A 24127-nucleotide genomic window follows, 5' to 3' on the forward strand; every position below is an offset into this window, starting at 1 on the left:
ATCGCGGCAGTCAGAGATTTCCCCTCTGCAACCTGAAGTCGCAGTGAGGCGACCCTTTTGTTTACCGGGACAACACAGCTAACAAGTAACCCCACACCGACTCATTGCCTCTCGCTCCAGGCAACTCCAGAGAAGGATAGAGTCCAGCCCCCATCCAGGAGTTTGGTTCCAGAACCAAGGCTGTGTGTAGAAGTGAGCCCAACTATATCTAGTTGGTATCACTCCACCTCCAGCACAAGTTCCAGCTCCTTCCCCCCCAGAGAGGTGACATTCCACATACCAAAAGCCAGTTTCTGTACCGTGTGGCACGCACCCGGCTCCTATTTCTCCCCTTGCAGGTGGTAGGCCCACGAGAGGGCGGCCCCACGTGGCTCATTCAGGCTGAGCCCGGTCGGACCTCGTAGCAAGTCCAGCCACCTGGTGCTCACCTACGAGCTCCCCTCCCAGGCCTGGCTCCAGGAGGGGGCCCCAGTTTCCCTATTCTGGGCGAGATGCCTGTTTCTCTGTGGGTGCTATTCATAAGGGCTTTAAGAATCACTTTTTGTCTGGCCCGTCACCTGAGACCTCTCTGCCTTTGGTGACCCTACCAGGAGCTGCATGCTCCAGGCACCACAGCTCCTAGGATCACAGGGGCTCAGAAACCCCTCCACCACGATAAGGTTGTGATTCCAGGAGGGGAGTGGGGTATCAGCACTTAACAAAATAAATAAGGAAAATAATTTTATATATGCATGAATGTTGCAAGACTAGTGGCTGTGGAGAGCACAGGAGCAGGGCCATGCGGGGAAAGCAGGGCCAGGGACAGCAGGGCATGGAGACAAAGTCAGTCAGCCAACCTAGGGAAGGAGCCACATCCAGGCAGCAGGCACAGACATCGACCACTCCCACAAACAGAAGAGAATGTAAAAAATGGACGGTTCTAAGATTAAGTGGAGGGTGTAGAAATTGAATGTTTTATTGCAGTGTTAGTGTGTGGAACATGGGCTGTGGGGTTTCGTCAGTGAGTATCTTTTGGTTGCTCTCTCTCTCTCTCTCTCTCTCTCTGTCTCTCTCCACTCCCGTGCCAGCCCAGCTGAAGCAATTCGTAACTTCAGCCATGGGCGGGACCAGGCTATAAAAAGGGTGATGGTCCAAGATGGCGCCCTCTTCTCCCTCCGACTGCACACTGGCTGGCATATTGCGCTGACTAACAGTTTTGCCCGACACTTGTGATTCCAATTCTGAAGGAACGTATGAACTCCCTACACTGTTGGCGTGAGTGGGATTAAACCGATGTTACCCAGTACTTACACGCACTTTGCTTGTTCTTGCAGCCTTACTCTCGAAGCTGAAGTAGCCTGGGGATTGGAAAGAACACACTACTGAGACTGAACATGGCCAGTCGCTGGCCCACTCACCCTAGAGAGAACTCTGTTGACAGAGCCTACACCGACTGCTGTCAAAGACTGTAACTCGTTTCTACATTGCAGTAGGTGGCAACGAGAGTGGGGGTTTGCCTATTTTATGCCTTTCAGTTTTACATGTGTAATGCCCTTTACCCCTGATCTAAGTTAAGGCAAAGGCCTGAGTTCTTTTCTAACGGCGGATGTCTCCTAATTCATATAGTCTGCAAGTTTAACGATTGATTGAATCACATAAATTACACTATGGGTTACAGAATATGTGTATTATTCACTAAACCAGCACTAAAAATTTCCATATCTAGATATATTAAAAGAAGTAATTTATGAATATAATTGGTTGTTTGTTTATTGTATTTGAAATAGTAAGGGAAGTTGAATATTGGAGTAAAAGGAGGAAATAAATAAATAAATAACAAACACAAATAGATTTTTAAGGAATGGTGGAAGTCAGTACTGTTCAATTTGAGTAATCGTTCATAGCAACAGGTGTCCCGTGCTGTGTAAAGTTGACACTAAACAAAGTAACCACGTCAATAACTAATAACCATAACAGTATGAAACTAGGGTACATAAATAACTAAACATCCAGTTCAAACTATTTAAATAAATACAATCAGCAAAATTCGATGTCAATTTAAATAAAACCTTACCGATACAACACAATATGATATCAATATTTAATCCAGTATATTACTCTTTAAAAAAAAACACAAATTAAATGAAAACTCTGACGAATGTGGACCCACACACACTCAAACTCGCATGCAATACCCCACAGATGGAGCAGTCAGCCCTATCGTTGCAGGTCTGTGTTGTTGCTGGTGTTCAGTGAGCCCACAAACAAGCTAGCCACTTCATTCGACAGAGCAAAAACAAAACAAAACAAAGCAAAAAGATACCACCTTCTGTGTACGACTATAACTGACACCGTAAGTCAGCCCCCAAGGCAGAAATCCCATGTTGGAGTGGCAGGTATGAGCTGATGACCATGCTGCCCAGCATTGCCAGAGGTGGTTTTAGGCACTTCTGGAGGCCTAAACTGCTATCTGGTTTTCTCTCTATGTCTGAGCACCAAAACTGACACAAAACTAGACTTCAGTTTGAAAGTCCGTAAAAGGAATTTAAAACAGTGTTCCAAATAACACAGATTAAATTAGAACACAGTTCTTGGGTGGACAACTGTATAAAACCCAAAAGAAAAGCTTTTTTTTCCGTGAATTGTTCAGTTCACCTTTTTAAAAACATCCTGTTGGAAAATTATTACTCTCCTTTAAGCTAACCGTAGTAACCATGATAAACAATGTAACCACAATGTATTCATTATTATAGGGGTGAATCAATGTAATCATTTATATTAAAAGTTATAACTATACAATCTTTGGTATTACAAGAAATATCAAGTTCTCTGTGTTCAAAAAGAAGAGGTCAGTGAGGCCCTTAAGGATTGCCTGTGAGATAAAGAAGGAGCCTCTGCCAGAGTGTTGTTGTCATTAGCAACGCAGGCAGATGGCTAAACGTTCAAGGTCTCATGGTACGTCTTATACCACTAATGAACAGGGCAGCAACTATTGGTGACCACTTGTGCTAGGAGCAAAAGGAAAATAAGAAATAATGATGTGATGTCATACAGAGTTGAGAGGGAATCTGTGAGGCTGGGCCGGCAGAGGCGCCCCACTACAAAGAGATGAGGTAATGTGTATCTTTTTGGGGGAATTGATAAGAACATGTATAAGAATCGGTGCTTTGTGAGAATGCGTTAGTCACTCCCTGGGACCTGACTCAGTTTGTTGTATGCCTTTTGAACTATACAATAAACTTACACTGCATCTGACTCATTGTTAGACTCCTATTGTTTTGTCACAGAACAGGTATCGTGTGGCGTTGGGACTCAGTCTCATTTGGCCCAGGCTGAGAATTTCACCCACAATCCCTATTACTGTTCTCCTATTAAGAATAAACTCCAATCAATTCAGTCACGTCTCCCATTCTTCTCTCCCTCTCGCACACACCTGCCATGTACCTTGAGAGAACCCTTGTCTCAATTTACGTAACTGTAAATTTAGGGTCTCTACAAACTATTTAACATGATATAATGTATGATATATAATTGGATATAATTTCATTTATTTATTTTTATTTATGGTATGAATTATTTATTTACCCTCTGGGCTACACTGGCTTTGGCGCCTGTTTTATAGTGTTATTGGGCTGTTTTTTTTAGATTCGGTGCTGCTCATCCGGCAGGTAAAAGACCTCTAGTTTGCCATGTGCTTTGTGTGTAGTGCTGTCAATTGTGTGAAAGTATTTATTAACCTGTTCACTGTGGAGTGGGTTGGATTCTCTTTACTTATGACTTTGTGCACAAATCATGAACTGACTGTAATTTGGTTTCGTATTGCTGTGCCAACGCTTTGTATGTTTTTACTTAACGTTTTTTTATTCATTGATTTGATTAGTGTTGTATTAGAGGTTTGTTTTGTTAATGGTAGCAAGAAAGAGACGGGTGCCTACCCATTGTTTTGATAGGAATGTCTCCCACTCTTAAACAGAAAGACTGACCAGTAATTAAGTAGTAGTAATTAACTGCCATTTATGACTGCAATGAAATGGAATAGAAAACTGAAATGTGATATATGCATTCATGTGCTATCTTTTGAAGTCAGGTTGTAATTTGGATGCATGCCTTGGCGCGAAATATCAATATCAAATCGGCTGAAGTGACTGAAGTGATGTTTTTTTCAGTGTTTTCCTTTTCCTTTTTTTCTTTTTTCTTTTTTTAAACACAAAAGAATGTGCGTTACATTGTGTTTTGTACTGCAATTTCATGTCCCATAGAGTAATGAGGACAATAATTTTAATATTCACTCTCTTGGTGGGCATTATCATTTTGAAGTTTAGATAAGTTACATTAGATGTTGTAATTTGCTCTTTTTATTATCTGGGATGGCAAAGCTTCTTGAACAGGCTGTAAAGGTACATAATGAATTGCACAGGCATGAGCCATGGTTGTCACAGTTTGCAGGAAGTTCTGGATGCATGCACTGGTTTTCTCAGGTTTATGGATACAAAACATGAAACATCTTGAAACTTACAAGACTCTTAAAACAGGATTCAAAGCACTGGCAATTCACAACACTCCGACAGCTCAACCGACAATGCAGCTCTATTTCACACAAAGAACAAAGGGAAAACCAGGAGTATTTATACAGAACAGAGCAAGACTAAACTAACGGAAAACAGAGAGAACCAGTGATTAAACTAACAAGGGGAAACAAGCCATGAAGTAACACAAACCTAACATAAAATGGCCAGCAGAGGGGGAAGAGAGAACCAAGGCATGACGCATGGCTTCGACATTCATTTGTTTATACAAATGAATTTTCAACATATCTATTGACAAATGCTTTGAGACAAGTGTATGAGTGTTCTGTGACAGCACATGACTAAATAAACCCTTCATTGCACTTACTTACGTAGTGCACTTGCATTTTTATTTATGCTCATCAGTGCTGATTTTGCAAATCAGTTTGATAATGTCACTGTTTAATGATCGTAGTTTAATTTCCATTACTTTCTATGCTCACACATATTCAATTCATGAACAAATTAAGTCAGTGTTACTGTGCATTTCCTTATGTTTTCAAAGTTTTAATTTATGTTAAATATGGAAAATCAAGAGAAAATTTTCCTACTCTTAGCAGTCGAGAATCACCACCAAATAAATCTATAAGACATATTGTTAGGGATTAGCCCTCCAGTTGGTGACTGAATCCTGCGTCATGGCGATGAGAGCACTGAGTACAAGAAAAAAAGCATGCAACAGCTCACTAGTAAATAATCTAAGACTAGACAAAACAGAACAACAAAAGTTTAAATACACAAAATGAAGACACATGCACAGCTAAAGGCAGACTGGTGTGCTGTGTGAAGCCTTCTGATGTGTCATGACCTTTCCCAACAAATATATTACCTGGTAATTCATATGTGAACACACAAATATGGAGATTACAGTATCAACCACCTTTCAAAAATGGTCATAATAAAGCAATTATGAGCAATAAGTGGTGCCTCAAGATGTAGGTCAAGATCCTTTGAAGACTGATTTAATTATTGACAATGGTTCCTGGGCAGCACAGTGGGTGTACGTTAGGCATGTTATTTACAACAAGATGAATCAGTTTCCTGGATTTACAAACACCAATTATCATTTTAAGACTAAATTAAGATATTTCTCTTAGTTTTAAGATAGATTTAATGACTGATATTGTTTCCTTATAGAAACATCAATATGCAAACACTGAAACTGCCATTAAAGGGGTACCTCAAAGCCAAATGAAATCTTTCTAAATGTGCTCCAAAGGTCACTAACGACAGGATCGATATATTGGCTGCGTTCTCAGTGAGCAAAATCTTTCACAACATGCAGGTTGTTTTGATATGGCTAATGATTGATTTTGGGTCCTTGTAAATACAAATGAGCTGTTAGGTTCAAATAACTTACAAGAACTTTCTATTTTTGACTGATGCTCATCTTTTCATAGAAAACTTGGAAGGGTCTTGTGATTTGCTTTATATTTAATAATTTCTGAAGTATAGAATCAATGTATGAGATGTATATTTATACTAATTCAGGACCTACAATGGAATATAGATACTACCTACAGTATCTTTCAATTGCTAAACTTACTATTTTTTCTATCTGTATTTTTTTTTGTTTGTTTTGCAAATTTAAGTACTATGTAGTCTACCCTGCATATCTAGGGTACAGTACAGATTTAAAGTTCTCTAGATCTCTGGAAAATCTCTGTTGCATCAGCTAGTAAGGGGGTGGGATCAATCATTTGTGCTGGATCCCTGTAAGTATAAGAGAATCTGAGCTGTTGAGTTTCCCAGGACTTTCCAAAACATTCATGTTGTGATTGTATGCAAAGACTGAAAAACATGAAGAGTCTTGTGTTCTTCTTCACACTGTTTATCATCTCCATGGCTGAGAGACAAGGTCTATATCTTTTTAATCACACAGAAACCACAGTGGTATCCACACGTTACCTAGGTAAAAGATTTTCTTACTCCAGTCTGTTATGGTGGATGCTACTGTAAACTATAGTGTCTAAGAAATCAAAGAAATAAGGATATATCATCATTCAGGTTGGTTGACTAATTTCTTTTTTAATTTTTCAGATCTCACAGGTAAAATGTTCACATTTCCAGTGGAGTCCAATACTGTTCATGTGTCGCTAAAACCTGAACAAAACAAACCATTCACCGCTGTGACTGCGTGTCTGCGATTTTTCTCTGATTTACAAAGACCTCATAGTCTGTTCTCTCTGTCCATCCCATCCTCTGACAATGCTTTTCTAATTTTCAAAAGAAAGGAGGCAAACCAGTACGCTGTATGGGCAAATGGTGGGGAAACTGTGTTCAAGGGCTTAGAGTATAAACTCAATGCCTGGAACTCAGTCTGTGCCACATGGGATTCTCTCACAGGAATCGCTCAGTTATGGATAAATGGAAACCCAAGCTCAAGAAGAAAAGCTAAAGCCGGTGTTTCAATAAATGGAACTCCTAAAATCATTTTAGGTCAAGAGCAGGACAAGTATGGAGGAGGATTTGATGCCTCGCAGTCTTTTGTTGGAATGCTCACTGATGTTCACATGTGGGATTCTGTACTCTCTCCCAAAGACATCTGGTATTACACAGAGGACTTTCAGGTTACACCGGGGAATGTTCTCAATTGGGGCTCTCTTGAGTTCAGCAAGCACCTGGAGGTAGTCATTGAAAGCCTGGAAACCTCAAAAAATGGTGCTTACTCAGTTCAAAGTTCAAAACTAGCTCAGTGAACAAACACTTCTTCCACATTGATGATTTCTAATAAACGGTATGTCATTTACAGCAGACAAAATCAGATGACTGTCTTTTTTCCTTTCTGTTTGTTTGTTTGTTTGTTTGCATCACTTCTATTGTCTATTGTAGTCTGTATTTAATGATTACCCTGACAATATCTATACTATCCTCAGGATCATAGGGTCATGTATAGGCTGTAATCCAAAACTAGAATGGTGCTCAAAACCAAGCAGCAATATATTAATAAATAAAATACAAAAATGAAAGAAATGTTATGATAATTTAAGGTGTGCTGAGTTATCCATTATGAACTCTGGGCTAGGAACAGATATAACTGATGTGTGGGCAATTTTCAGATTAACAAACCGACCAGGTGAACAAACTCACTTTGCTCAAGTTACAGTAACCCTGAGTGCAAGGTAGTCTATGTTAGTGTATGACTTTGAGATATCTAGAACCACTTTTGCCTCTTGAGACAGTGGTAATCCACTGTCAGCCCAGATGTGTCACTACAACATTATGTTCTATGATGGATCACTTTATGGGCTGCTTACCAATGCTCCCTGGCCTCTTGTTACTCTGTGAAAAACTTCTTCATGAAAGGGAGATTCTGCAGAAAAAAATCATTATGATACAGTCATATTTAGAAAGACTCACTGTCGCTCAGGCTGGACTAGCATGACATCAAGAACCATCCACTCATGCAAATGAAAGAGAAGTTGGTCTAATTTCATATTTCACAACATTTGTAAACACTCATTTCATTTAGCCAAAAAGGCAGTTTGGTGCTATTAGAGAGGATTTTGGTAAAGCATACGACTCTTTTTTGTTTTTTACAAGAAACTACTTCAGCTAAATATTAAATATATCTAAGTCTGTTTAAGCACTTTCAAAGCTAACAACATCTTATAAACAAAAAATCTAAGTGAGAGTCCAGAGTATCCAAAATCTCTGAGTGAAGGTGGGTGTATTTCTTCGACTACAGAAGTTAACTCTTGCCATGCATGTGTTTTAAATGAGTTCATTCTCATTAACGTGTATCTGAAATCACAAGCATATATCAAACAGCTATCAAATATATGTGCAGTATAATAGTAATGGCAAATATGGCAGTGCAGGCTCTCTAATTTTCCTTTATGATGCATGTACCCTTCATGGCTCAGTAGAGAATTATCCTGTATCGTTCAGCTCAAAGGTTGATTAAATGCAGCAGTCAACGACCAGTCTTAAAGTCTGCAGTGGTTTGTATGGTCCATTCGAAGCGTGTGTGTATATTTAGAGTTTGAGTATCTTAGGACTGTCAAGTTTGGCACCACTAGAGGGCAACAACACACAAAGTTGAGTGACTTTCAGTTTTAGAGTCACAGGTAACACAGAGCAAGTTAACAAGAGTGGTGTGAACATATGGATCTTCAGTGCAAAGCTGAAGTATTTGTAGTGGAAATTCTTCGTTATACCATACTGGAACACTTTTGTACTGGACTGGACTGGCTGTGACACCTACAATAATTATTGGATATGATTACTGTGTGTTCCATTGTGGCTTACACAGCTTTGACTCCAGATTTTATGCGCATCTCTAACTGTTGATTTGTGTAAAGTAGTGATGCTATCTATACGGTTAGGATGTGTCATTGGTAGTGATTGCACAACATGTTTAAGGATGAAGTGAGATGTAAAGACATCAATACCCTAAAACACCCTGTCATCTTCCTCAGAACAGTAGAAAGACAACAGATCTTCAGTGACGTCTACAACGCAAAGCAAAAGTGATAACCTTGCTTTAGAAAAATGCTTATAAAGAGTCTCCATAAAGTTGTTTCTTTTTGAAAATGACCTGACGATTGACAACACCAATATTTAGTTAATAATGTATGATGAATCAGCATGATAGAAAGATGAGTGGATTGTGAAACACTGGTGTTCATATAAATCTTCAAAACATTGGTGGACTGTTGTACCTCCATTTGTCTGGTTGCATTACGTTATGTTGACTCTAACAGTTCTCTACGTCAGAACTTTTCATCAGTTAGAGGACCCCATTAGAAAGGAATGAGAAACCATTGTAAGTGACATGATGCATAAAATCTGCAGTGTGTAATCTGTAAACTCATATTTGTCTTACAGTACAGTACAGTGTAAGAGAACAATAGTGTATATTTTTAAATTTTGTGCCTTTTCACAGCAATAGGAAATCAGAACATGAGAATGAGACATTAACATTTTGACGTTTTGTATCCCATGATGACCAATAATATTACCAGCTGTGTTGTGCAAGTTACTGAGAATTAGTAATTAGTTATAGTTACTAGTTACTTCTTTCAAAAGTAACTGAATTACTTTACCCATTACTCCATATAAAAGTAATTAGTTACTAGGGGAAGTAACTTTTGCGTTACCTCTAAATGTTTGCTTCACTTCTCTTATTAACGCATACATAGCTACATGGCTTCTTGGTCAGCGGCACGCACCAACACTGGGGTCTTTTGCAATTAGCTTTGTAGAAGCGCGTTGTTTTACCAGGTGCTTTAGAAGATTAGAATGACTATTCTTTAATGTGGATAAAGTTCTCAGACCCGCACATAGACTACAACTCACCTGTATATTTTTGTCTTTGATCTCAAGGAAGGAAAAGTAATGTCCATAATTCCAGGACAGCAAGCTCACATTACCCGAACTGTCAGCCACTGTGTGCGCTAATGCTGAATGATCGATGCACTCATTCATTGCGCGACTGTTAAGATCGGGTGACGTTGGATCATAAACAGGAAATTTGGGAAATATCCTGCATTTGTCTGCTATAGTCTGCAGTTGTCCATTAATATTTTTTACGCGAGACAAAAGTAACGAGTAACGAGCCCAGTTAAATTTCAGTAACTGTAATTGCATTATTTATTATGAAAACATAATTAGTTACATTACTCGTTACCGCCAAAAATAGTGGAATTACAGTTACGTGTTACCTCCGACACTGCATATCAGTAAGAGCATGTACAGCTCTCTCAAAGAATATCTGATGATCTGAAGTCAGCTTTTTGGCATTGCTTCTGTGTAGAAATATATTTGGCTCCGAGGACAGTAGTGCACTAGCATATATATCATATTCAAAACAACAGACAGAATAAATGTTGATCATATCCTTAACCAATTCCACAAAGTTTCTCAAGAATGCTGAGCTCTCCTAAAAACAGTAAAAGTCAAAGAATCTGGTGTGGCAGTCTGATTCTGCTCCCAGCACCTGGACAACATTAGCACACAGTAGACCTGGAACAGCGTTCACCAGTCAAAGCTGTCAGGTGTCAAGGCTAGTTTACTTATCTATGGTATCTACAGCAGCCTAATCAGAAGCTTCAAGAATGCTTCGGGTTACTAGACAAAGTGAAATTGATTTTGTGTTTGTCTTGTAACACTAACACGTCACTCGGACACATACATTAAATTTATTAGTTATTTTATTTGAAAACTGGCAACAACAAAAAAAAGTGTGTAATAGGGCAAAAAACAGCATAAAATGTTCTGACATGTATAAATCATAAATTAGCTATAATGTAGGACCAAGCAGAATATTTTCAGAGTTAGCTGGTATACCCACGTACATGTATAACATGTACACATCCCTATATCTAAATATCCATGTAGCTTTGCATGCGTATATCCATATATGTACACATATATCCATTCACAGAACTAAATAGTAATTCACACATGACACAAACTAGAGGGTTAGGCAGGGGACACTCGTTCTTAATGATGGAGGTTTCAGGTGTGAGTCTGAGGTGCTTGTTATCTATGGTAGACAAGGTCATAGGTACTTGTGGTACTTGTGTATATCTTCGGCCAAGGCGTTCTTTGTTTTAGTCGCAGTAACATCTTGTACAGAACCATCTCATCACCTCTCCTTCATCTATGACCATCACTGGGTCTCAATAAAAGAAGACTTCAATCAAAATCCATCTTTGGGCTTTTTTAATTACTTTTAAAAACACAAATGCCCAACAATAATAAATACATTAAGGCAAAACATTTCTTGAGAAATCTTTAGTGTATGCTAAAAAGGGGTTATGCATTTTTTTGTATGCTTTTACACATTGATCTCTTTCTTCCTTTTCTTCTCATGCTCTAATCACACAGTCACTTCTACATTGCACAAACAAAGAAAACAGTCCAGCACAAGCTATTTTAGTTTTAGCATGTTGCGTAGAGTTCTTTGTCACAATTTCAATGAGACCAGTCTACCCATGTAACCATTTTGCCCCCAGTTTTTTTCCCCTGTCTTGCACTGACAGATGACTCTGTGTTCAGTTTAGTTTGTTTCTTTGTTTTTGATTAAAAGTCAGTGTAAGGCTCTCTGTCAGTCACCAGTTCATCCAAATGAACTGCAGTATCCCTAATCTGTACCTACACCTCATCATTCTATAGTGTCAGCACAGTGTAATGACTCTGGACCTTATTTTCTCTCAGGTTAGGGGTTAACCTGCATAAACCGTATTTTGAACATGTTGAGGATGACGGAATTGTCAAGCAAGAGCCTCATTCACTAAAGGTTATTGACAGTGCATCATTCAGGGCTGTGGAAATTTCATATGGTTGTGCAAGAGGAGTAAGAGGTACAATTATTAAAGTTTATGGATAAGAAACCCCCAATGGTTATGGTTTTACTAATTTATTGTAGTTAAAGATAACATGCTCTTTGCACATGTCCAAGATAAATGTTTTTTTCCCCCTTATAATATAGAAAGTGAAAATAATTCGTAACTGAGTCCTTCAGTGTAATCCATTTATTATTCTTTATCACTGTTTACACAGTTTATTGTTACTACGTCAGTTTATTGCTATTTTACAGTATGTGACACGATCATATTTTGAAGACTCTATTCATGTTGTAATTCAGGTTAACGTAAAACACTTGCATCTGTGTTTGTTTGAAAAGACTGGAAAAATGAAGAGATTTGTGGCTTTTCTTACAATATTCGCCATCTGTGTAGCTGAGAGGAAAGGTACTGGCAATGTTTTCTTTTCTGTACTTATTTCAGAAACACAGTATTCTCACGCTATTTGATTACATGAATCCTGCTCAGTCATTGTAGTCTGATTTGATAATACAGGAAGCAGTTTTTCATGTAACAAATGTCATTGTAGTCTGATTTGATAATACAGGAAGCAGTTTTTCATGTAACAAATATAAGATTTTGAATGTTTTTGGTGGTACTCTTGTTATCATTTAGAAATTGAAATTTTACTAATAATAACATCTTTTGCTGCCAGGGGATATTCTGCTGCTATGCTAGGTTTCCAGGTCACTTTCTTTAAGTTTATTGAGTCAGACAACCAAGTGTCTCTCATAATTCCAATTTGCTAGAATGGACAATTGTCAAAAATGCAACAAAATTCTTCACAAACAAACAAGGGGGTTGCGTAGTTATGGTAGTATTGCTGGTAAGGAGTGTAATGTGAGGGCTAGTTCTGAAGGAGGTCTTGTTGTTTTGCTAATGACATCAGATACAGAAGGTTGTAGTGTGATTGCTTTACCCATGTATTTCATCATTTTAATAAAATTTCTTCTTCTATAGATCTTTCTGGCAAGGTCTTCACCTTCCCTCGTGTGTCCGTCACAGACTACGTGACACTAACTCCACATGTTGAAAAAATCTTCTTCAGTGTCACTGTGTGTCTGAGGTTCCTCACAGACCTCGGTAACTCACAGACTCTCTTCTCCTTAGCCACTCGTTCTCATGCCGATGATTTTGTGCTGTTCAGAACCAGTCAAGGACACTATCAGCTATACGTAGCTAATACTGATGTTCATTACTATGACTTGCCTGAGAAGCTGAATCACTGGAATTCACTTTGTGTCACCTGGGACTCCTCCACGGGTTTGGCCCAAATGTGGGTTAATGGTTTGGCCAGTTCCAGAAAATCCCTCAGGCCTGGAGACTCCATTGCTGGTACTCCCAGTATCATACTGGGTCAGGATCAGGACTCCTATGGTGGCGGATTCAATGCCAATGACTGTTTTGTGGGTCATCTGTCTGATGTGCACATGTGGGACCGTATTCGGTCCCATTCTGAGGTGAAGAACTATATGACCTACATGTCCTTCCCAACTGGCAACATGCTGAACTGGCAGAACCTGGAGTTTAGTAGACAAGGATACGTCGTGGTAGAGGACAATAGAGTCTTCAGACTGTGATGGATGGTTACCAAGAGATTTCAGCCACTCCTTTAAAAAAGAACAGACTTTCCAGATTCTAATTTACTGTTTTAGATGTTTTAATAATATTAACTCGTAACTAGTGATGTGTCGTTTGTGAACGATTCGTTCATTTTGGAGTATCAGTCCTCTCAGTGAGTGATTCATTCATTTTTCCCTGGGCCACGCATGCACGTCATTTGTTTCTTTTCTTCGATTTGTTACAGCTACAGGCTCAGATTCGTTCATGAACGGGTCTGTCGGGTCCTTCCGTTCACTCATAACTACAGCGCTTCAGGCCTGAATCTTTATTCACGTGGTTGTAGCAGAAACATGATCAATGCTATTATTACTGGTGAGGAGAGCTTGCTAACGTTAGCTGCTCAACAAAAACATTTCTGTAGCTCGCTAGCTGTGTGTAATGTAGATACTGGATGGATGTTTAATTTGCCTCTCCGTTGGAACAAGTTTTTACACTATGGGTCCTCAATGACCAGGCAGGCTAAAGTGAGTAGCTTAACAGAAAGAATAGAATGATATTTTTCATTGATAAACGCAGCACTCTAGTACAGGCAACTGAACATATTATACAATTTGTTCTTTTGATATTTATTGTTTTCGATATTTATTGTTTTATCTCTACCTTTATCTATACCTCATTTATTTGATAAGAAACATTCAGAGTGGAAGGCAAAGTAAGAATTTCATTGTACAGGCAAACATGTTTTAACTGTGTATATGACAAAAAATGCTTTTACTTTTGAATTGAAGTAATCAGTCATTTCAACAGAATAACTCAATAGGCTATGGTCCAATAGGTTACTTAAGATCTTAACAAAAGTGAATTTGTGTATTATACTTTACCAAGTGAAGCAAACTGTGTTGCTCTTATTGTCCGAGAGCTGTGCTCTTTCTGTTGTCATCACTCAGTTGACAGCTACATCACCACACTAGTTCCAATGAACAAAATGAATGAATGACTTGAAAAAATACTCGTTCATTTTACTGAATGAGATTCAAAGATCCGAGTCAGTAAAAAGATCCGAACTTCCCATCACTACTTGTAACTAGTTGGATTAATGTGTATGTGGTACCTATGTCAAAAGACTGTGACCTAACCCAAACCAAAAGTTATCCCCAGAAAAACACAATACTAGTTACCTTCTGTAATTTGCAATTCACCACTATTCGGTGAACCCGCCTCGCTACTTCGCCCATGTAAACCCGTAACCACTCCGAAATAACATATATACCCTTTCCTCAGTGACTGACTACTTGGATTACATAAACTGAGTTGGTGTGTCATTTTGTCATTGGCAAGGATATATGTCGTGTTGAGTCAGCATTGGTTGTTGGCTAACGGATTATGAGGTTGCTGATTACCCCATGTGAGGGCCAGTTGCTTTCACTGAGACTAGCTGTATTGCACCCCTGTGTCTACTGCGATCCTCACCATGACTTGGAAAACTGGCACATTTTTCCCCATTGAGTTCAAGACAATTTGGGGAAAAAATTAGGGTTTTCCCTCACAGTCACCATTTAAGATCTTAAAATAATATCATCAGACTAATCTATATAATCACATGAAAGGGAAAAGGATGCATAATGATAAGTGCCTACACAAGTAGCATCCCACAGTTTCTGTGATTTGATGTTGTACAATAAAGGCATGATGATGCTATATAAAATGAGTTGCCAGTCTTTTGTTGCAAAAATGCAATTAACAAAAATTCAGAATTAAACCTCAAGTCTTTTCTGTTTGATTTTTTGGTGTGTATCAAGCATCTCAGGTTATGCATTTCCATCCATTGTATACCTCTTTGGCAAATCCCATTGTCAATACACTGACTATGACTTAGTTTGAAGCATTAAACATCAAAAGACTCAGGCCAAGTTGTCAGTGTGTAGGTTCAGACAGTGAGGGATTTTTGAAAATTTAGTGTGTCAACAGTTTAACTGTGGTCTCAGTAAATCAAATGTTGATTACACATAGAGAAAGAGCACAGGTTGATTGCTATCACAGTCTGCACCATGTTCTTGGACTTTTCTTTTCACTTGTCTTGTGCTCCTGTTGTTCCTTGTGTCTCTGTCTCCGCCCCCTCACCTGATTCTGTTTACCTTATTTATTAACCTGGTTTCACCCCTATTGATTTTAGCCAATCATGTTCCCACTGTTTGGTTCTCCTTGTGTATTTAAGCCTTTGTGTTTAACATGTCCTTTGTCTATAATTGTTTGTGTTTTGGATTCGTCTCATTTGCACCTTTTGCTTTCCATTTGTACCTGTTTATTTGCCTTTTGTAAGTAAAGTCTCCTTTTTGTTGCATTTTCTCACTCTTGTCTAACATTTGGGTCCAGCCCTTTACTGCAGTTGTTACAATTGCACATAGCTACTGCTGAGTTTACTATTTTGAATTTTATATTGCATAGCCCTTGGCAAAGGAGAACCTTTCAAGAAATAGTTTCACATACCAACATGGCTTTACTGTATATTCTTTTATGACACATTTCAAATAATGAACAATGATCTGTCAAGCACAGTGGAATCCATAAACATTGTAAGAGGAATATTATTGGATGTTAATTGGCCAGGGGGGTATTTCAGAAAGCAGGTTTAGTGAAAACTCTAAGTTAGTTAACTCAGAACAAGTAGTAAACCCCCTAATAGATGAGTCCTATGGCGTCATTCTCCTAGCAAAACAAAACCATGATGCTCTTCTATTAGGAGGTTTACTACTTGTTCTGAGTTAAGTAACTTAGAGTTTTCACTAAACCCGTTTTCTGAAACACCCCCCAGTAACTGTCCTGAAAGATTCCTCATCTCGTGCATGATTATCGCTTATCTATTTTCAAAGTGCAAATGTTTCTACAGTGACTAAAATATTGCCAGGTTTTGTTCTGTCATTCCTTTTTGTTATGTAATGTTACACTACAAAACTGAGTTATAGATTCTTCTGTTTTTTAAAACACTTGAATGGAATTGTAAAACAAAAATGCATAATAAGATCATATGCATAAATCTTCTTTAAATACAGATTTAAATTGGACTTTATATTATAAAATACATGACAATAGTACACATTTCTAAGTGCGTTGTCAAAATTAATTTTATTAGAAAACTGAAAAGCATTGTTACAAAAACATTGCACTGTTAAAACACCATTTTAAGAAAACATATTTGCATAGCATTTTACATATAGTAAATAATTTACATTTAATTAGTAATATTTATGTTTAGCCCCTCATTTACTTAGGATGGAGTGTAACACCATAAACATTATATTTTCAGCAATGACAGAACATCAGGTTACAACTGGTAGTTATCATTTTTGCCTCAGTATTAAATATGATAACTTTATTCTAAAATCAATAAAGAACTCACAGAAAGAAACTGATCAACTGAAGGATGGAGCTTGTTTAGGCCACATAGCAAATTTCTTAAGGCTACAGTATTTTTTGCACAAAACAAGACACAAAATAGGTTCTGTTCTCATCTCCAATTGTTGAGCCAAAAGTTATTTTTCTTGATCTCATATACTGCAATAAACTAATCACAGTATATTCATCCAAAGACTCTACACCCAGTGAACCCTAACCTTTACTGTCTCTGATTATTTCATCTCCTTTATAACTCATTTCAGGGAATTCCAAGTCATGACCCACACGTAAAACATGGCATAACACTCTCTCATATGCTAAGTCTAAATGCTTTTTTTTAAGCAGATATGCTAATTTAGTTTAGTTCAGGTTTTGATGTAGGGAATCTAATTATTCAGCAATATGTATTGCATATATGTGGGAAGTATTTATTGTCTGGCATAGGTTAAGGGCCAGTATTTTGACATCAGCCAATTCTGACAGACATACTATATCTGAACACTTTGGGAGGTCAGGGAAGCAGTAAAGAGTAAACTAAGAGTAAACTAAGTAAAACTAAGTAAACTAAGTAAAAAGTAAACTTAATAAATGACGTTTGACACAGAGCAAGCAAATGTGGATAGAAATTCTTTCAAAGACCACAAAACAAAGCAGAGAAATATGTGAATAGTACAGTGCAAAAATAAATCTTGATTTTAAATGTGATCTGTTCTTACAACTGTTTTGTTTGAGTTATTTTGTTTGTCTACATTGTAGCTCAAAAAGCATCATTGACCAAATTGCCACTCCAAAATTGCTTTCATCTTAGACAAAAGCAAGTCAGTGAGCAAAAAGACAAGTAAACCAATACACAAAACATTGTTTACTTACATTCTAAGAATTTAGCAGAGTCAATAGAAATATGTTCTTCAAATTAAAATAAATAAATAAATTATGGATACCTTGTTATCAGTACTTTGTATGCTAGCTAAATAAATACGACATAGCATAATAGAGCCAGCAATGTAATAGTTGGCTAGTAATGTAATACAATCATGAACCAACAACACAATAATAACCCAGTTTTTACACCCCATGGTAAGCCAAATAAGGTTCCCTAAGATTGAGTGAATGTAAATATGGAAATTTTTTATTTATATAAATAAAATTGCTTGTGTTGTACCTTTCAGACAGTCTTCATCTTTACTACACATATTTATTTATCGTGTGAATAATTTTGGAGGTGACAATAGGCACAATAAATGAATAGAAACACTGCTACAAATTTAATAATTTAGTATAGGAAAACTGAAAGTAAGAATTAAATATCTGAATTGCACAAACCCTCTCTGCTTTACTGTCCTCTGAGATTTTTCAGGCAAAGGGCTCACATTTTCAGAGGAGACCTACAGAGCACATGTCTCAACAAGCAACAAGATCTTCTAACCTTCTCTAACTGTGTGCCTGTGATTTTTTTTTCTGCTAGGTGTAGAGATCTGGTCCTTTTCACTTTAAATGTGCTCTTATCAAAATTCAGTGCTCTTTACCAATGAACTCAAGCTGGTTAATGATTTTGGTTCAGTATTTTACTACATTACTGCTCTGTATCAGTGGTTAATTAAACTGTCCAGTTTGGCACTTGGAACTGAACCAGTTGTCTGGGAATTAGCCTGTGTCGTCTGAGGTGCTTGTGTGGGATAAAAGTCGATCTGCTCATGTTAGATTCTGTTCTTGGTTTCTCTTTTTTCAGATTAGGTTACTATAGCAGTCAAAATTCTTTCAGAGGATACTTCATGTGGACCATGTGACTGAGGCAGCACTGCATGTTATCTGTCACATAAAAAACAAGTTTTCCTAAAAACACGGCAAGAACACACAATGTACAGTTTCAGTTGCAGAATGAAGAGTTATATCACTGGATAAATCTTGTTTAAGTATGCAATATTCTGCTTTGAAGGTTTAATCATTGACTAATAATTGCCTTTCAAGAGCATAAAAGTGTAGCCACCATAGATATGTAACCTCCTTGTCTTTTTCCACAGAGATACTGGCAGAATGAAGACTCTTGGGTTATTCCTCGCACTATTTACTGTCTGTTTTGCAGTGAGACAAGGTATCAAATCTGTTTTCTTAAAACTTGCTCAAAAACCTAGCAGATTTGGTTTTCATGATACCAAAATTGCAATATGGTGACACATTCAGCACATTATGAGGTTATCAGTGACATAAAAAAACAAGAACAAAATATCACCAATATTAGCATCCAGGTATTCCTCTTATGTGAGTCATCTGCTTGGGAAGATGACAAACCAGAATCATTTTCTGTAATGTGGTAAGACTGGAGAAAACATCAAGAGGACTCTAGAACTGGCATCAGTATTCCTGACATCTTTTCAGTTACTTGCGATATTCTTTTTCATATTTATGGACTTCCAGATTCAAGTAAAATCTTTCTAGGATTGAGATACTGGTGCAAAATGTGGATGATTATTAGTGAATTACCCATTTTCATGGATTTTAAGCTGTAGTGAGTGTTGCTGTCTTCAGCCTCTTGTAAGACAGAAAGGTTTTTAGCTGAAACATTTTGGTATATGTCAGCATCCATGAATCTATTGACCCAAGACATATAGAGACAATAAAGGATCCAACATGATATTTCGTAGTCTGTAAATTTCTTTACTTCATATGCTTTTCATTTTCTGCACCAGACCCACACTGAGAATAACTGGCATAAAACATTTCTGAAAAGGAGGGTGACCGAGAGTGCAGTGTTAGGTGTGCTGCTCCCTGTGTCACTGTGCCTTTGCGCTGTTTCAGGGACCTTGCTGTCACCGTGGGGTGTCGGTCAGAACACAATCCAAGCATCCAATTTGGGTTTTTATATTTATTAAAACGCACAGCACGACATGAGCACACTTGAACTTACAAAAGGGGGGTTTGGTGGTATGGTCTGGTGGGGGTGTATGTATGTGTGTGTGTGGTTGAATCGTCACTGACACACACCGGATAAACGTAAACTGTCCAAGTTTTGGCTTCTTCTCTCCGGAGTGGGGGTTGATCTGACGATCGGGGGGGATGTGAGTCCTATATATGCTGACCTGTATCTTTAACCCTATTGGTCGTAAGGTCAGAGGGCAGCCTGGATGGACAGGTCAGCTGGCTAAACCTGACCTGGACGAGAAGCTTATGGGTGCAGTCTTTGGTGTATGTGCAACTTGTTGACTTTGGGGTGCATCGGGGGGAGGGGGAGCTCTGCCAGCCTGATGGAAAAACACAGAACTTGCACAGTGCATTGGTTATCTAACATGTTGAAATTGGTAGTGTGAAATATTTAACTGACTGAAAGGACTTGTGCTTAAATATGAAAAATACTGAGAGGGTTAACTGACTGAAGATAGAGATGGTGATGTTAAATGATTACTTTATGAAATTATGTAAGTGTATGTAAATCTGAGTTATACTTTCCTTGGACAACCATTTAAGCACTGTCTTCTGAGGCAGAGGTTCCCAACTGATGGCCCTTTTATACAATTTCTTTTTATCTCATCTGAGTATAGCACTCTGTTCCAATGCAAGCATCAGTGACATCTGGCAAATTTCAAGGAGTATCTAGGTGTGAGGGCAGAATTTAACTGTATTGTTTATCAATTTGGTGACCTTGAGAATGAAAATCCCAAGACTTTTTTAGTCGTCGCTCCTGGATTTTTATTTTATTCATAAACCATTTTATTCCCTGTTTGTGTGAGCAAAATACACATACCTTCTCCAGTCATGCTTACCACTAGGGATGTACCCGAATCCAAATACGTTATTAGGGAAAGCACAGATAATGCAATGGAAACAGATATTTCTTCTACCTGAAGTTGTTCGTTATTTTTCGGGCAAAAAAACATGAGTGACATGTGAGTGAGCCATATGTTTCTTCAAATCGATTCATATTACTGTGTGTGGCCACAAAATAAAAATTCCCAGTCTGTTTGCAACATAGGACTTTGACTTCACTAACTAGTCATTTCATTTACTACACATTATTGAAAAATAATCACTACTCTGTAGTCTTACCCACTGAGTTAGGTGCGGGAGATAAGGAGACAAAAGACTGGTGTGGCAGCTGGATTACCACCGCAACCTATACATCAAAATTAAACTTAGAACCTGTAGTTTTAACTGTATATGTTAATTTCCTCCATTAAAAAAAACAGCCAAAAGTTGCTTCATTTCTCACACATTATTGAAAAGTGATCGCCATATTCTGTAGTCGCTCCCACCAAGTCAGCGCGATTCCCTAGCGAACTGCAGTAGCATGAACACATCAAGAACCACGAATGCAGCATCATTTAAATTTAAGATCATTCCCTTCTACTTAAGGATATTCTCCTGTTTATCTTTACTGTAAATAGTTTCTATTTCCAGTGCAAAACAGAATCTTTCGATTTATAAAACATTTTTTTCAGTTTCTGATTGTTCAATGTCCCCCAGTTAAAGGGGGGTGGGGTACAGTATGAGGATGTGGAAATTTCATAATTATACTAATTTCATAAATATGCCAACATTAAATCAATTTGATGCATTAAAGGCACAAACATTGCATTGCCAATGAATTAGGTTAGAAAACACAACATTTACCCAATTTAACGTGACTTCTGGTATAAACCACGCCTACTTCCAATCTACTATCCGAATACAGATACAGAGACAGGTAATTTTGTTGGTTGATCAGATACAGATACAGATAATGATGTCTCTGTACACCTCTACTTACCACTGTTCCAATGGCCTTGATTCTACTAATGTCACTGTAATGGAACTGATGTATTCAGAGTTTTAGGTGCTTTGCGTTTTGTATTTACTCATTTTCCCCATCTGATTTGTGAAGGCCTCCTTTTCCCTTCTTTCTTTTTCTTTTTTAATTTATTTATTGTTTCTTTTTTTTTTTTTCAGATCTCACAGGCAAAGTGTTCACATTTCCCATGGAGTCCAACCAGGCCTATGTAACCCTGACTCCTAACGTGGAAAGGATCTTCTTCCATCTATCTGTCTGTCTGCGATTCTTCTCTGACATGCAGAGAGCTCAGAGCCTTTTCTCTCTATCTGTCCCGACACACGTCGATGCACTTTTATTAATGAAATCAAATGATTTTTACTCTGTATCAGTAAATAATGTCATTGCAAAATTCTGGGGCTTAGATAATAAGCCAAATGTCTGGAACTCTGCATGTTTCACTTGGGATGCTGGTACAGGACTCACTCAGTTGTGGATTAATGGAAATCCAAGTGCTAGAAAGGGAATTGATCCTGGTGGTTCTATACTTGGAACTCCCAAAATTATTTTAGGTCAAGACCAGGATATCTATGGAGGAGGATTTCATATCTCAGAGACTTTTGTTGGAATGCTGTCTGATGTTCACATGTGGGACCGTGTGCTGACTCCCACTGAGATCCTAAACTATTCCAATAGAGCGATATTTCCACCTGGGAATATTCTCAACTGGGGCTCTCTGGAATACACCAGAGTTCATTATGTTGTCGTTGAAAGCCATCAGTTCAGTGGCAGTGCTCGTGACTCAGATTATGGCCTTGAAGTTGCCTATCTAAGACAATTCTGAAATTACACAGTTTCTCAACTGTAAAATGTTGATACTGATTTAAACACTGCCAAATGAGATCTGTATTAATGCCTTTGCGACAAATGTTTTCACAGCTCTTCGAACAAAATTCCTCCTTTTATCTCTGATTTGGGTTAGTTCCTATATGAAAGCACTAATTGTTTCTGAAAAAAAATGGTATGATTGTTAAATTAAGTGAGACTTACCACCGAACAACAAAACATTTTGCATGGCCACACATAAAGCATATAATTTTGTCTTTATTCTATCACATTTACCACATTTACCAATGGATATTAACAAACTGACTATCAGCCTGATTCTCTGTAAACATTTCAGATTGCTACGTTTTGAGGAGAAATGAAAATATTTGTGAGTGGCTTTGTTCCTGTTCATCCTGAGTCATTTTCCTCATTTCATTGACTGATAACTTTCAATCTATAACATCACTTCTGTCACTATCCTTTCTTTTCAATATCAAAATGGAGTCATAGTAAATCTACTTGCATTCAACCTTTTTCTTTACCAACCTGTATGATATAATTTCCTGATATGCCTTAGACAAATACATATGTGCTTTTCAGCTCTCTGCCTTAAGACTATATCACTTTTGTTAAATGTCCCTCTCTTACAGTGTTCAGCATATTGTCCCACTTAGACAGTGTTCAGGATAATGTCCCACTCAAACAGTGTTCAGTTATGTTAAAGATCTCTTATGCACTTGCATTGGTTACAAGTTAAGGTTTTGTCATCTCTTAAGTTTTAGTTGTTTTTTGTTTAACATCAGTTTATTTTACAAATGTTCCCCGTCATTAATAATGACACAAACATGCTATAAACAGCACAAACAAAGACAATTAATTATTCTCAATGATAAAGGATAATTCTATTAGTGGAGACTATTACATATTTTCAGAGATAGAAGTGTACAAGACAAACTTCAAAAGAAGGTTAGCACTTGTGCTATAGTGCCATGAAGCAAAGCTAACTGGTACACAACCATAGCCAAATGCTAGTACAATAATACTATGTGCAAGATGTTCTAACCATTTCTGTTCACGTTACTGACATCAGGTTGTTGATTTTGGTACAATGCTTGCACATAAGAGGTTTTGTTTGTTTATCCACCCATTTCTAACCTTGAGACTATAAAATGTGTGCACAGCAGTGTTCTGTCATTCTGAACCTTGAACAATTCTTGTCTGTGAGTATGATTACTCACCTGTTTCACCATAATACAATTATCACTCAAAGGAAACCTGTTTTAAAGGTGTTAAATTCATATTGTATTGATGTGTTAAATTCATATTGTATTGATTTACTTACTAGTTTACTTACTACCACTTACTAAAATTACTGGCCTGAGCTAACCCATGCAAGCTAACGTATTAGTCATGTTCACCTTGACCAAAAACAGTGTAAATGCATACTGTGTTAATGCATACTTACCCACAAATACATATTGTGTTAATACATATTTACCCACAAATACCTATCTTCAAACATACCATTTGAACCTGAAAAGAAGAGCAGTGTAAAATAGGATGTGTAGACATTATCAATCATTTCATTGTATAAAAACACATTTCATGCTTGGAACTTTACAAGGAATATTTATGTTTATAATGGGAAAACATTACACCTACATTTATTTATTTATTTGGCAGACACGTTTATCCAAAGCGACCTCCTGTCACGGTTACAGCTGTTTTGTCAGTGTATTCCTCAT

The 24127-nt window shown here is 37.7% G+C and overlaps 3 protein-coding genes across 3 annotated transcripts; all 3 read left to right on the forward strand.

Annotated features, from left to right (window-relative positions):
* Positions 1-6263: 6263 nt before the first annotated feature.
* Positions 6264-7308, forward strand: LOC115809723 (serum amyloid P-component). The gene is made up of 2 exons (XM_030771496.1): positions 6264-6402; positions 6585-7308. Exons 1-2 carry the CDS (start codon positions 6327-6329, stop codon positions 7241-7243), a joined length of 735 nt encoding a protein of 244 aa, XP_030627356.1. The 5' UTR covers positions 6264-6326; the 3' UTR covers positions 7244-7308.
* Positions 7309-12186: 4878 nt separating this feature from the next.
* On the forward strand, positions 12187-13437 carry LOC115810359 (serum amyloid P-component-like). The gene is made up of 2 exons (XM_030772290.1): positions 12187-12244; positions 12818-13437. The coding sequence occupies exons 1-2, from the start codon at positions 12187-12189 to the stop codon at positions 13435-13437; spliced, it is 678 nt and encodes a 225-aa protein (XP_030628150.1).
* A 4410-nt stretch (positions 13438-17847) lies between these two features.
* On the forward strand, positions 17848-22398 carry LOC115810360 (serum amyloid P-component-like). The gene is made up of 2 exons (XM_030772291.1): positions 17848-17890; positions 21734-22398. Exons 1-2 carry the CDS (start codon positions 17848-17850, stop codon positions 22396-22398), a joined length of 708 nt encoding a protein of 235 aa, XP_030628151.1.
* Positions 22399-24127: the final 1729 nt, after the last annotated feature.

This window comes from Chanos chanos, chromosome 4 (assembly GCF_902362185.1).
Source record: "Chanos chanos chromosome 4, fChaCha1.1, whole genome shotgun sequence".
Classification (NCBI taxonomy): domain Eukaryota; kingdom Metazoa; phylum Chordata; class Actinopteri; order Gonorynchiformes; family Chanidae; genus Chanos; species Chanos chanos.

What these genes read in the sequence shown, in the direction of transcription:
- LOC115810359 (XM_030772290.1), top strand. Translation starts at nt 12,187, where the DNA reads ATGAAGAGATTTGTGGCTTTTCTTACAATATTCGCCATCTGTGTAGCT. An exon ending in CTGTGTAGCTGAGAGGAAAG is followed by an intron (nt 12,245 to 12,817) that starts GTACTGGCAATG and finishes CTTCTTCTATAG; the next exon opens with ATCTTTCTGGCAAGGTCTTC.
- LOC115810360 (XM_030772291.1), top strand. Translation starts at nt 17,848, where the DNA reads ATGAACCAACAACACAATAATAACCCAGTTTTTACACCCCATG. An exon ending in CCCAGTTTTTACACCCCATG is followed by an intron (nt 17,891 to 21,733) that starts GTAAGCCAAATA and finishes TTTTTTTTTCAG; the next exon opens with ATCTCACAGGCAAAGTGTTC.
- LOC115809723 (XM_030771496.1), top strand. Translation starts at nt 6,327, where the DNA reads ATGCAAAGACTGAAAAACATGAAGAGTCTTGTGTTCTTCTTCACACTG. An exon ending in CTCCATGGCTGAGAGACAAG is followed by an intron (nt 6,403 to 6,584) that starts GTCTATATCTTT and finishes TTAATTTTTCAG; the next exon opens with ATCTCACAGGTAAAATGTTC.